Genomic DNA, 11,941 nt, shown 5'->3' on the forward strand with positions numbered 1-11,941 from the left:
TTGGACACCGACGATGCTCTTGAGCCCAACGGACTCTCTTCCCGTTTCCCACCATGGCACTCCTTGCCTTTGCTTGCGGAAACTCCTTTTCTCTTGTGCCTCATCTCAATTATCAAAGTAAATTGATTGAAAGTAAGTAAAATAAACTTACCCGGTTTCGCACCTTCCACCAAAACACGGTCGAAACGATCGTTGCTTGCCTACAATGACTCGCTCTAATACCACTTGTCACGCCCTCAGAACTTCGACGCCTCAAATCGTCGGAATATCAGAGTCAAGGTCTGACGGATCGTGAGGCCTTAGACGCTTCTTGACGCTCCTCGGTCTTCTTTGCAACTAAGTAAGCCTTACCTAAGCCTAGTGAGCGTGCAAACTCACAAAGGTTGGAACCAAGCCCTCAAGGCTTCGGATTGCAGAAGCTTTAACACCAACGTGGCTACTCCAAGCCACAAAGTCAGATTATTATGTGGAAGTGCAAACACGAAGGTGGCTACTCATGGCCACCAAGATAGGCAACAAGAACAAAGAACTAAAGAACTCAGAAAGAATAGAGAAAATGCCTTAGAGCTATATTACTCTCTCACAAAGAGAATAATGGAATGGGTGATTACAAATGAGGAGGAGAGCTCTCTATTTATAGGAGAGCTCCCTCTCAATCGATGGCCAATATCGTTTTACATGAAAGGCTAGGATTGATTCCCACCTAACCCACCTCCCTTAATTTAAGGCAATCTCACCTAACCTTATCCTTCTAGAATCCTCCAAGGAATGGGCCAGATCTGATGGTTCTGGGCAAGCCCAATAGTCTGTATAATTCTCTTACAGATATCTGCTCACATGTCTTAGTTCGAATCCACGAGCCTTGATAGAATTAACCTCATCGCCCTCGTCGCTTCTCTCGGACACCTCGTAATAGATCTTTCACGGACTTGCTAAGCATTCTCCAAGAATGGGATAAGTCTGGTGGTCACGGTAAGTCCGATACTCCATATTGAACCTCTTTGTCGGACGCTTACACCAATGTCTCGGACCCAAGTTTCTAGCTCGTGACAAAAGCAACTCTTATTTATTTATTTATTTCAATTTTTGTCTCATTCATGAACACAAAAAATATAAATTACCATTATCATAATATGTATATTATTAAATATAATAAAAATCTAAGCAAGAGTACGCTGCACGTTATAATTGTATCTAACTACATTGAATCATTATTTTCATATTAATTATTATGCATGTAAAATAACCGATCATTCAACGATTCATTTGTGAACCGTTTGACAAGAAGGTAGTTTATGTTCGTTTATTTATTTAAATGAATGAATATGAACAAAATTTTATGTTCGTTTAATTAAATAAACAAACATGAACAAAAGTCTTGTTCGTTCATTTACGTTCATAAACGTTCGGTAACTCATTTGTTTATGTTCACTCGTTTGTATTTGTTTGTTTATGTTATCCATATCCGTTTTGAAATATTAATACTTAATAAATTTCAACCTTAAACCCATTAATATTTTTAAATTCAATAAATTTGTAACCTAAATAAAAATAATCTCAAATCAATTAAAAACAATATAAATCCTAAAACTATTTGGAAATAAAAAAATCTTATAAAATATAAACCCAATTAATTTTATGTTCATTCATTTATATTCATTTATGTTCTTTCGTTTGTGTTCATTTATGTTCGTTCGTTTGTGTTTGTTTATCATTTTAACATACGGACATAAACGAACACGAACAAGCTAATTTTTTTAATGAATGAACACAAATAAGAAATTCCATTCATTTAGTTGTTCATTTTCATTCGTTTGTTCAGTTAAAACTAAACGAACGAACATGAACATACTCTCATTTGTGTTCGTTCGTTTCGTTTATAGACCTATTAATTATACATTTTATATTACTGACATTCAAAATTACTAAATCTAATCCAACCCAACACGAAAATAAAGTGGTTTTAGTAAAATGTTGGATGAAATTGTAAGTCAAGTAGTTAGCCGCTATTAAAGTTTTATAACATACGAGGTAGTGACCGATCTAGAAATTTAAGAATGATGATCTAAAATTTTAATTTTATTTTAAATAATAGGTATGTAAATTTTTTTTATTTTTTTCTTTAACACATTAAACTAAATTTAATAATTTTTCTAAAATAATAGGATGCATTTCACCTTTATGGAGGCTGAGTGCATCCACCCCTAATTAATATGAGGTTAGATGCATCAAACTTAGTTTTTTTTCAAATGATTATTGACTTTCTCTTTTTTAATTTACCATTGTAGATCTAAACCTCAAATACTAAAAGTTTAAATGTTCATTTAATTAATCTAATTTGGTTAAAAATATAAATTAATTCATTCTATATATTTAAATTTTTTAAAATCTCATATAATATAAAAAAATTTGATAGATATCAAAAACAAAAATTACTTTTATAAATCATTTTATAACGATAACAAATGTTACATCTATTTGCTTTTTAAATTTTAAATGTTACATCAAATTCATAAAATAATATAGTTTTGTTTTTATAAAAATAAGATATTCATCATGAATCAGTAGTAATGATTGATTCTTTATTGTATATGAAGATTGAACTCCAACCTCATTATTGAATGATGAAATGAGTAACTATCACATGTGTCCTACGATTAATATTTAATAAATTATGCCCTTATTGAGTTATAGAAAATAAAGTTCATTGAAATATATATTTTTAAAACAATTTTTTTGTAGAGAATGATATCTATTAAAGTGGATAAATGATATGAATAATTTTAAAACATAATGAGTTTAAATTACATTAAAATGATTCTAAGAAGATATATTGTTTAACTAGGAATTTTGTACCGTATTTCCCCCCCTCCTTTGAGGCTGTGGATTCTTCCATAAACCACGACCACCTTGGTACCTTAAACACGTTTCTGCCCACCCTACTCTACAATCCCCCCCCCCTCGGTTGATTTATGAAGTACGGTTTGTATATGACCATTTATTAAATTAGATTGGAAAATTGAACGTACCTTGTTTCATGCAGTTACCTTGTTGTTTCTTCCCCTTTGGACTTTGAAGTCAAAAATACAAATGTTGATGTGCATGACATCCAAATAGCAAAAGAAAACACGAATCAATTGACCTCAACGGTAAATAAATTAATGTTATTCCTTAAGGTATCGGGCTCGATCACTATAAATATTAGAATGTGAGCGTTTAATCTTAAAAGAATTGAGAATTATATTTGAATATATACTATCTTGTACTTACCCAAATTAATAAAAAAACAAACCAAAAGAACAAACAATAAAATTAACCGACCGCCGAAAAGAACAAAGCTCGATTTGAGGAGCAAAATCACATTGAATATGATCCGTCACCCCTCGCCCGTGACTAGAAAATGTGAAGACATTACCATTATTTAATACCTCTCTCTCGTCCGTCATTTAATCTAAACTTCATATATACCAAAAGGTTTCTAACAGACGATTCATGTTCATTCATATATATATATATATATTGTCGCTTAGGGATTGAAACTTTTTGCGCTATGACAAATCTATAGATTTATGAGAAAAGAAAGTTATATACAATAATCGGCTTTACAACTCTCTACCTGTAATTTCCGACCAACTCAAACTCTGATCTCCGGACTTGGGACCAACCACTTCAAAACCAGCCTTCGTTCTTTTCTTCCTTCTCTCCCCCGTCTCACTTGTGCAAACTTCGGGATAGACAAAATTTTGGCAATAACATCCCAAATTTTGGGTGAATATATTTCAAAAATTGAAAGCTAAACCTAAAATTTACCAAAATTAGGGTCCTAAATTAGATATATACATTTTCTTTTACAGATGAGCAGCTGGCTTCCGTCGATTAGCTTCAGTACTAACTGGCAGGAATCAAAATCTAGCATGCCGTGATCCAAAAACCCGAGTGGTCATCCGGGAATGATCTCTCGACCATTTGAAGTTTGTCTTTGAACAGCTTGATCTCAGCCATTAAGTTTAGCTAAAAACTGGTTCAAATTGTATTCCTCTGTATATTGTGATTGATCCCAAAGCTCCTCCAAACCACCAAGAATGGCTTTTAATCCCTTCTCCGTACCCATTAATTTAGGGTCTCCGTCAATACCGCTCTCTGCACGTTTTGAAGAACTAGCTCCCTGCAAACGAAATACATTGGTATCTCTCTTCTCAGAAGAACTGAAAAGATGAGCTACATTACTTGTACTCGAATGTAAGTGTCAAATACATAACGTCTAGACATAAACATGTTTAATCCATTCGAAGTTTCATCATGTTTTCAGAGGGTCATTCTCATGTCCAAATAAACCTCTATTTTGATAAAATGAAGAGTTGAAGTAATGTAGGGAAGGAACATGGAAATTCAATGGATTTCTTTCATTTTTGTATCTTGAGAAGAACACGAGACCACCATACTCAAACATTGAAAAAAGAAAACAAAAACCGATTAAGGAACAAAAAATGATGAAGTTCGAAATAAAAATACTTTTTTAGATGTTTCAGCAGAGGCAAATAGATCGAGCAACTGGTCAGCATTCATGGTTTTCAAACTGGCATCCTCGGCATTGACAACAGCAGTGGCAACCGATAGTTTGAACCTCTGAAGGCTCATAACTTTTTCCTCTAGGGTCCCTCGCATGATAAGCCGGTTGACATTCACAAATTTAAGTTGGCCCAATCTATGGGCTCTGTCCATTGCCTGAAAGAGCATATAAGATACAAAGTAGAACTTCGGAGGTCATTACTGAACATGAAAAAGGAAGTCAGCAGAGCCTTGTTGCAGCCATGAATATCAGAAAGACATGGAGAACAAAGAAGTTGGAAGGATGTTGCAGCTATAAATAACAATGAAGATAAGTCACCTAGATGAGTCACCTACGTTGCATGAATTAGGGGCAGGCTGTTATCATACGCAGTTAGTATTGATGAGTTGTTATGGTGAGCTGTCAAGTTTGTTAGATTATTCTAGAATGATGATTGTATGCAAAGTCTTATAAATAGCATATTGTAGTATTGCAGTAGAGCAATGAAGAAGAATCATTTCTATTTTTAATTTCTGTTTTACTGTTTGTTAACATGGTATCAGTCGCTTGTACTCGGGAATCTGTGGGAATTTAGTTTTTTTCCCTGATGGCCACTCCTTCTGCTGACTCCACCGGTGGCTCCTCTGAATCTCTCAGTGGTAAGGTCTTTACCAACAAAAAGATTAGCATTGTTCTTGACGAATTCAATTTTTTACTCTGGAAGCAGCAGGTTCTCTTAGCAGTAAGGAGTCATAGGCTTGAGAAGCTTCTCACCGGTGCTCTCCAGCCTCCATCTGCTACGATTCTTGGGGATGATGGGCTGAAAGTTCAGAATGAAGAATATGAAGTGTTCATAGCCCAAGATAGTGCCTTGGCGTCTTGGTTGCTCTCCGCCATCAACCCTTCCTTACTTCCTCAACTTGTTGGAGCTGAGACTGCCGCTGATGTTTGGAAAACTGTGAATCGATTCTTTGCCAGCAAGTCTACCACCACGCTTATGAATCTCCATTACAAGCTAAAGACAATCAAGAAAGGCGATCTGGGAATGCGAGCTTACATTTATCAAGTTAAAGAAGTAACTGATGCTTTGGATGCTTGTGGAAGTCCCATTTCTAAATTTGAGAAGATTGCCACCTTACTTAATGGTCTTCCACTAGAATACCTTCCATTCATTGCAGTTATCACTGCCAGCCAAGAGCCATTTACACTTGAAAGAGTCGTTTCAGTTTTGATCGATGCTGAAACTCAACAAAAAAAATTTGATCATTATGATATTGTTCATATGAGTGCTAATCTTGCTCGTGTTTCCCTTCAGTCCATGAATGATGATCAACTGGATACGCATTCCACTTTCAGAAGCTATGGTCGAACTCAAAACGTTAATCCTGGTCGCGGTCGAGGTCGCTCTAGACTTCAGTGCCAACTGTGTGGTAAAATTGGTCATCTAGTTGACCATTGTTGGTATAGGTTTGATAAAACCTTCAAGGGTGTTTCCTTTTAAAGCCGCAAAGATCGCTCGACTGATCAGTCTCCATCATCCAATATGTGTCATTACAAGGACACTCGTGAATGTGGATGCACCAATAAGACTTTTGTGCATTCTCCTAGACCTGCTGGACGGGGTCGTGGATCTCTGAGTACTGACTCAGACACTTGGTTTATTGACTCAGGTGCTACGCACCATGTCACTGCTGATGAGACTATTGTTGCTGATGAAGCAGATTATGTTGGTCATGGTAAGTTAATGATTGGGAATGGTAAATTTCTTCAAATTTCGAAAACTGGTTATTCTTCAATACCCACCTCCTCTCATTCTTTGACATTATTTGATGTGCTTCATGTTCCTTCTATAACTAAAAATCTTGTGTCGGTGTTAAAGCTTGCTAGAGACAATCGTGTCTTCTTGGAATTTCATGCTCGAGATTGTGTGGTGGGTGTTGAAGATTCTGGTGCTGTTTTGTTGCGAGGGAAGGAGGTTAATGGTTTATATGAATTTCAGTCTAGTGCTCCATTGCGTGAAGGTCCTAGTCCAAAAGTGTTTGTTTCGAACGGAGTAGGCGTTGATTACAATACATGGCATGATTGTCTTGGTCATCCCTCTTATGCTATTTTGATAGACTTGAGTAATACATGTATTGATGTTAATATCTTTGGTTTAAATAAAACTCCTCATTCCTTATGTGTTGCTTGTCAAATGGGAAAATAACATGCTTTATCGTTTCCAAAATCTCTTACGATCTATGATCGACCATTTCAATTGGTTTTTACTGATCTATGGGGCCCTGCACCCACTCCATCCAATGGATTTAAGTACTACATTGCATTTGTTGATGCATATTCAAGACATACTTGGTTGTATTTACTCCGAGATAAGGGTCAAGCACTGCACTGTTTTAAGTTGTTCAAACAACTTGTTCATACACAGTTTGTGGCTACTTGCTATTCAGAGTGATTGGGGCGTGGAATATCGTCCATTCACTAATCATCTTTCTCAAGAGGGCATTCAACATCGGCTTACTTGTCCTCACACTTCCTAGCAAAATGGTGTTGTTGAAAGGAAACACCATAATATTATTGAAATGGCCCTTACCTTGTTAGCTCGTGCTTCTTTACCAATGAAGTTTTGGTCCTATGCTGTTGTCACTGCTGTTCATTTGATCAATAGACTTCCAACTAAGGTTCTTAATGGTGTCTCTCCATTTGAACGATTATTTGGGAAGAAGCCTGGATATGCTCACTTACGTGTATTTGGCTATCGCTGTTTTCCATATACGCGACCATTTCACTCTACTAAACTTACTTTCAAGTCTGAACCATGCATTTTTCTTGGCTATAGTCCTCAGCACCGAGGCTATCAATGTTTGGCAAAAGATGGCAGGGTGTTTATTTCTCGACATGTAAATTTTGATGAATATGTGTTTCCATATGCGGATATCGAAATAAAAAGCGATACATCGCAGAATCCTTCAAGTTCGAGCAGTTCCCTGCTTGTTATTCCAGGTGCTAATCGTCTTGGCAAAGCACCTGTTTCATCCTCCTCTGAGTATCAATCTCAAAGTAGCCCTACTACACCTAGTTAGAGTGACACTGTTACTGTACCCGATGCATCATATCCTGTTAAAGATGAGAATAGTAATACTCACACTGTTTTGGCTTCTAATTCTCCGCTAATTCAAAATGCTCACCCGATGATAACACGCAACAAGATGGGTATTTTTAAGCCAAAGGTTTTTTTCTCTACATCTGACCATATTAATTCTGCCAATGAACCAACATCAGTTTATGAAGCTTTGCATTCAGTTGAATGGAAGCAAGCTGTTCTTGATGAGTATAATGCATTGGTTCGAAACAACACTTGGATGCTTGAACCTCTACCTCCTGGTCGATCTACTGTAGGTTGTAAGCGGTTATTTAAAACCAAGCGATATGTGGATGGAACAATAGCTCGGCACAAAGCTCATTTAGTAGCTAAAGGTTTTTCCCAAACACCTGGTTGTGATTTTGATAACACCTTCAGCCCCGTAGTAAAAACTGCTACAATCAATGTGGTTTTTTCTATTACTACTGCTCATGGATGGCCTCTGCGACATGTGGATATCAACAACGCGTTTTTAAATGGTGATCTTGGTAATGAGGTGTTTATGACTCAACCCCCTGGCTTTGAACAGAATGTTGTTAATGGAGAAGTATTAGTTTTTCGTTTGAAAAAGGCATTATATTGTCTAAAGCATGCCCCTCGTATGTGGTATGGAACACTGCGTAGGGTTCTTCTTGATTTTCACTTTCAAGAATCAGCTGCTGATGCTTCATTATTTGTACAATGTATGAATGAAAGCCGAGTGTTCATGCTTGTTTATGTTGATGATATTGTCATCATTGGGAATTCATTTTCTGCTATTGAGTCAGTTGTTCAACAACTAGGTAAGAAATTCTCACTTAAAGATCTTGGTTCTTTAAGCTATTTTCTGGGCATTGAAGTTACAAGATATACTGATAAGCTTGTATTAAAACAACAAAAGTTTATTAAGGAGCTTCTAGAAATATCAACCATGACAGGAACTAAAGCAGTTCCTACTCCAATGATCTTATCATCAAAACTTAAGAAGAATGCAGGTGGACCCCTTAGTGATGGTAAGCAGTTTCGGAGTATTGTTGGTGGCTTATTGTATCTCACTCACACCAGGCCAGACATTGTATTCAGTGTACATCGTGTAGCTCAATATATGCACAATCCATGTGAAGAACATTGGATAGTTGTTAAACGAATACTTCGGTATTTGGCTGGAACAATTAACTATGGTATTGTTTTCCTTGCTAATAGCTCAACAAATGATATTGTTGCTTTTGCTAATGCTGATTGGGCAAGCAATCCGGATGACCGTAGATTAATATCAGGCCAATGTGTCTTTCTTGGTAAAAATTTAGTTTCATGGAGCTCAAAGAAACAAAAAACGATGGCACGTTCTACCACAGAAGCAGAATATCGAAGTATTGCAGACACGGTTGCTGAAGTAGTTTGGATTCAATCTTTATTGCGAGACATGGGTGAAAAACAAGAAGATGTTCCTGTTATATGGAGTGATAATACTAGTGAAGTAGCGATGAGTGTCAATCATGTATTTCATGCTAAATCAAAGCATGTAGAACTGGATATGTGCTTTGTGAGAGAGAAGGTAGCAAATAAGGAACTAAGTGTAAACTATGTTCCTGCATGTCATCAACTTGCTGATGGATTGACAAAACCATTAGCAAATTCAACCTTTGCTTTGTTTCGGGAAAAAATCAAGTCATTGGTGAAGAAGCATTGTGAAAGTTGGGAGAATGTTGCAGCCATGAATATCATAAAGATGATGGAGAACAGAGAAGTTGGAAGGATGTTGCAGCTATAAATAGCAATGAAGATAAGTCACCTAGATGAGTCACCTACGTTGCATGAATTAGGGGTAGGTTGTTATCATACGCAATTAGTATTGATGAGCTGTTATGGTGAGCTGTCAAGTTTGTTAGATTATTCTAGAATGATGATTGTATGCAAAGTCTTATAAATAGCATATTGTAGTATTGCAGTTGAGCAATGAAGAAGAATCATTTCTGTTTTACTGTTTGTTAACAAGCCTAAACAAAAGGTAAAATACTCTAAGACAGTAAATATGGGGTGAATGCATCCATATTTATTGCGAAATAATTATATTGACAACATATTATACGAAGAAAGATGGGATGTAGCTAAAAGTATAATCAAAAGAAAACAATTACAAAACCAGAATGTCTCATCTTTCAATATAAATTTGTAGAAATGTTATTGGAGAACACTAGTTGAGGAATTAATTTCACTGGATCATCACAGATTCTATACGAAAATATGTAGTATTTAAGTTACCTGATGATCACGCATTGGATTCCAATCGTGTTCCATAAAGACGAGGGTTTCAGCAGAAGTCAAGTTCAGACCAAGCCCACCAACAGCGAAACAGAGCCGATAATTAAGTAAAACATCATAAAAGAAATTCTGTCAGCAAAAAGAAAATCTTACCATGTGTTGTAAGCAGCAGGACATCTATAGTTGGATCAGAATTGAAAGCTTTCACAATGTCAAAACGCTTTTCTGACATGTATGTCCACCAGTCATACTTGAATGACACCAAACCAAAACCCAAATATTTGGTTTGAGAGGTATATATTATATATTTTGAACCTAAAGATCATAAATGGAAAAAAATGGCAATCCAGTAGTTCTTTATAAACCCTCACCAAGGTATAGAAGAATTAAAAAACAGTCATCTCAACCTTACGAGTAGCCCAAAATTTTGATCTCCTAACAACATTTCCAGCTTTCCCCTAATGGACTCATCTCATACAAATCTTCTTTCCAATTTTTTTTTTATAAATTATACACACTTCTTTCTAGTACCATACAGTAATGAACCAAATATCAAACACGATAAAAATCTAAAAATATAAGCAAAAAAGGTACTTACCTGGACGTCTTTTTAGATTCTGTTTCTGGGGAGCCAATCTGTCTTTGGGATTCTTTAAGTTATCGTTCGCAATATCATACTCCTACATTGAAAATGGATTCCAAAGTTACCATTAGCGCAGAAAATATTACAAACTAAAAAAAGGGTGATGCACATTTGCCAATAAATTAACGAAAGAAATAATTAGAAACTTTTCTGTATGGCATGTGGGATTTTCCAAGGGCATTAAAAATTCTAATAAAAGAATACTGCATGATATTTAGACAAAATCCTTCAGAATGGAGATCATTAACCTGTCCACCTGAGGCCATTAAAGCACCAAAGTGAAAGAAGAATACTTGATATTGTTTGGAAAATCTCGTACTTGGAAAGATGCAAACTGGAATCCACAACAAGTGAAATATTGTTTTCTAAACAGAGTAAAGATTTGGTAAATCACATAAACAACCTTCTAAATGAAACACCTGATACAATTTTAGAGTGTAACTCAGGTGATACCACCACATCTTTGACATTAGCAGATATCCCAGCCCCGGTCATCTTTGTTCCAACAGAGGAGAATAACTCGGGCAGAGAAGTGTGCTTAACATTTTGAGCGATAGCCCCTATGGCATGAGCAGCAGCAACCCTCGTTTCCCAATTTTTACTATGAAGATATGAAGAAACCTGATTGCAAAAAGACAATGGTGTTCAGATAGATGGTAAATATACAAATCACAACACACCTAGCAACTGACAAGTCACCCAAGTGAGTAGAGATAATGAAAAGATTTATTTATTTAATTTTAAATAAATAAATCTAGAGTTAACATTTATATAAAGTATAAAATAGTATTGAAACTAAGTAATGAAAAATGTAACAAAAACAACAATATACAAATATATTAAGTAAAATGAATGATTAATATGAATATACTGGGAAGATTAAGAGAGTGGATGGAAGTATTTTCTCCCTAAAATTTTTAAATTTTCTTATATTTTAATTTTTTAAATATATTTTATTAATAATTTATTTTCTTCCCTAAATTTTATAAATTCATTTCATTATGAAATTTTATAAATTTGCTTCCTTAGTTATACGTTCATTTTTTTATTATTAATTTGAGGTAAATATAAAGTAGAATTCACTCAAAGATAACATGAATATTTGATTTTCTATTTAACTTGAATCATTATGATTAATCGTATAAATATTTACGATGCAATCAAAATGTTACAATAATTATATGAAATTGAAATTGCACTGCATGCATGGCTTAAGGAAAGCTCGTACACGTGCAGTACTCGTAGAAGTACAACGGCACACTTTGGTCCAACGTCTTGGCCCACTAGAATCTCGGCCGTAAGCCAAGGGCCAGTGCGCCACGTAGGACTCCACCCCAACCGCACCTCCTCGTCATCTGATCAAATTCCA

At 35.6% G+C, this 11,941-nt stretch overlaps 1 protein-coding gene across 1 annotated transcript; it reads right to left on the reverse strand.

Annotated features, from left to right (window-relative positions):
- Nucleotides 1-3,552: 3,552 nt before the first annotated feature.
- On the reverse strand, nt 3,553-4,665 carry LOC120121395 (TATA-binding protein-associated factor BTAF1-like). Its single transcript, XM_039140751.1, has 2 exons — nt 4,513-4,665; nt 3,553-4,165 (listed from the first exon to the last, which is right to left on the reverse strand). Exons 1-2 carry the CDS (start codon nt 4,663-4,665, stop codon nt 3,995-3,997), a joined length of 324 nt encoding a protein of 107 aa, XP_038996682.1. The 3' UTR covers nt 3,553-3,994.
- Nucleotides 4,666-11,941: the final 7,276 nt, after the last annotated feature.

This window comes from Hibiscus syriacus, unplaced genomic scaffold (assembly GCF_006381635.1).
Source record: "Hibiscus syriacus cultivar Baekdansim isolate YM2019G1 unplaced genomic scaffold, ASM638163v2 tig00110372_pilon, whole genome shotgun sequence".
Classification (NCBI taxonomy): Eukaryota; Viridiplantae; Streptophyta; class Magnoliopsida; order Malvales; family Malvaceae; genus Hibiscus; species Hibiscus syriacus.